The sequence below is a fragment of the Podospora anserina genome, chromosome 4 (genome assembly GCF_000226545.1).
Source record: "Podospora anserina S mat+ genomic DNA chromosome 4, supercontig 4".
NCBI lineage: Eukaryota > Fungi > Ascomycota > Sordariomycetes > Sordariales > Podosporaceae > Podospora > Podospora anserina.
In genome coordinates, this window is record NW_001914850.1 from 1114418 (window position 1) to 1116456 (window position 2039).

Below are 2039 nucleotides of genomic sequence, written 5' to 3' on the forward strand. Positions count from 1 at the left end.
TGATATAATTAAATCCAAACCAAATTGTGCCGTGCTCGAACAACTGGTGTATTAGCCGAAATGGAGTCCGATAAAGCGGAATCCAGGGCTGCCAGTATTCTGGCTGGTCTTGGTTTCTCACCTGAAAGACAGCAGTTTGCCACCAAGACATTCTCTGGTGGTTGGCGTATGCGTCTGGCTCTTGCTAGAGCTCTTTTCTGCGAGCCTGATCTTTTGCTTCTCGACGAACCGTCCAACATGTTGGACGTTCCGTCTATCACCTTCCTTTCCAACTACCTTCAAGGCTACCCCAGCACCGTTCTTGTCGTATCTCACGACAGAGCCTTCCTCAACGAGGTGGCAACCGACATCATTCATCAACACTCCATGCGTCTCGACTACTACCGTGGTGCCAACTTCGAGTCCTTCTATGCCACCAAGGAGGAGCGGAGAAAGGTGGCCAAGAGAGAGTACGAGAACCAGATGGCACAGCGTGCCCATCTCCAAGCCTTCATTGACAAGTTCCGTTACAATGCCGCCAAGTCATCGGAAGCTCAATCCCGTATCAAGAAATTGGAGAAGATGCCTGTTCTCGAGCCTCCTGAGGCTGAGTACAGCGTGCACTTCAAGTTCCCAGATGTCGAAAAGATGACCCCACCAATCGTCCAAATGTCCGAGGTCACCTTTGGCTACACACCAGACAAGATTCTTCTCAGAAATGTTGATTTGGATGTTCAGCTCGACTCCAGAATTGGTATTGTTGGACCCAACGGTGCTGGTAAGACAACAATTCTCAAGCTTCTCATCGGAAAGCTACAGCCCACATCCGGCACCATCACTCAGAACCCTCGTCTTCGTATTGGCTTCTTTGCCCAGCATCACGTTGATGCTCTTGATCTCAATGCCAGTGCCGTCACCTTCATGGCCAAGACCTACCCTGGCAGGACGGATGAAGAGTACCGTCGCCAGCTGGGTGCCTTTGGCATCACTGGCACAACTGGTCTGCAAAAGATGGAACTTCTTTCTGGTGGTCAAAAGTCTCGTGTTGCTTTTGCTTGTTTGGCGCTTACCAACCCTCACATCCTGGTTCTGGATGAACCTTCCAATCACTTGGATATTGAGGCCATGGATGCCTTGTCCGAGGCTCTACAGCAGTTCCAGGGCGGTGTGCTGATGGTTTCTCACGACGTTACGATGTTGCAGACAGTGTGCACGTCGTTGTGGGTGTGTGATAATGGCACGGTGGAGAAGTTCCCTGGTGATGTCCAGGCTTACAAGAAGAGGATTACTGCACAGGCCGATGCAGCTGGTGTTGCGAAGCAGCTCCTTTAAGTTTGATTATATAGCATAAATGATATGAACATCAGAAGTATTTTTTGAAGCATTGTGTGCCTTATATCAGGCAGTTTGTTTGATACGGATAATGATGAATGATATTGAGATGGGTGAATAATTATGAGGTCCAATCATTTGCCATGTTGCTCTCGGGCGAAAGAACTGAGTCGTTCCTGGCCGGGACATCTTCCGCTACTCAACTTGTGATACGGATTATAAAGGTCATATCCATGCATGACGGTGAATTCCTATCCACATAGCCAGCATCTGATATCAATAATAACATATCCCTCAAAACCAGTCTGGTGATGTGTTGTCAAAGGTGTTCTCAAAGGCTTGGTGTGTGAGGTTAGTTTGGGCCAAACGCGACTAGCGCGTCGTGGTTCCCCCTCCCGAATCTGGCGAATGAGAGTAAACAATGGACCACGCAGGGACCACCCGGCAGCTGGGACTTTCCCCGATTCTTCGTTCCATTGGTGGTGCCTGATCCCCACTTGGCAGCAGTGGCAGCAGTGGCAGCAGTGGCAGCAGCGGTGAACAGTCGCCGCCTTTCATTTCCTTGCCCCCAAAAATCAACAAATCTCTCCTTTCCCCTACCAAAATCTCCACCCGCTGCTTTTCAGACCCGACGACGCCTGTTGTCCACCTTCGACCTTCTTCACTTTCTTATCGCCAAAGTTCGTAAACCACCATCCCAGTAAAACCGCCCAAATGGCGTGGAAATG

At 49.8% G+C, this 2039-nt stretch overlaps 1 protein-coding gene across 1 annotated transcript in view; it reads left to right on the forward strand.

The window, feature by feature from the left end:
* Positions 1-1311, forward strand: part of PODANS_4_7640 (uncharacterized protein) — a gene marked incomplete at both ends in the record, with an annotated part of 2676 nt that extends 1365 nt beyond the window's left edge. The window contains one exon of the mRNA XM_001906035.1: positions 13-1311. Coding sequence (XP_001906070.1) covers positions 13-1311 — 1299 coding nt within the window. The remainder of the gene's footprint in view (positions 1-12) is intronic.
* Between the last annotated feature and the right edge of the window lie 728 nt (positions 1312-2039).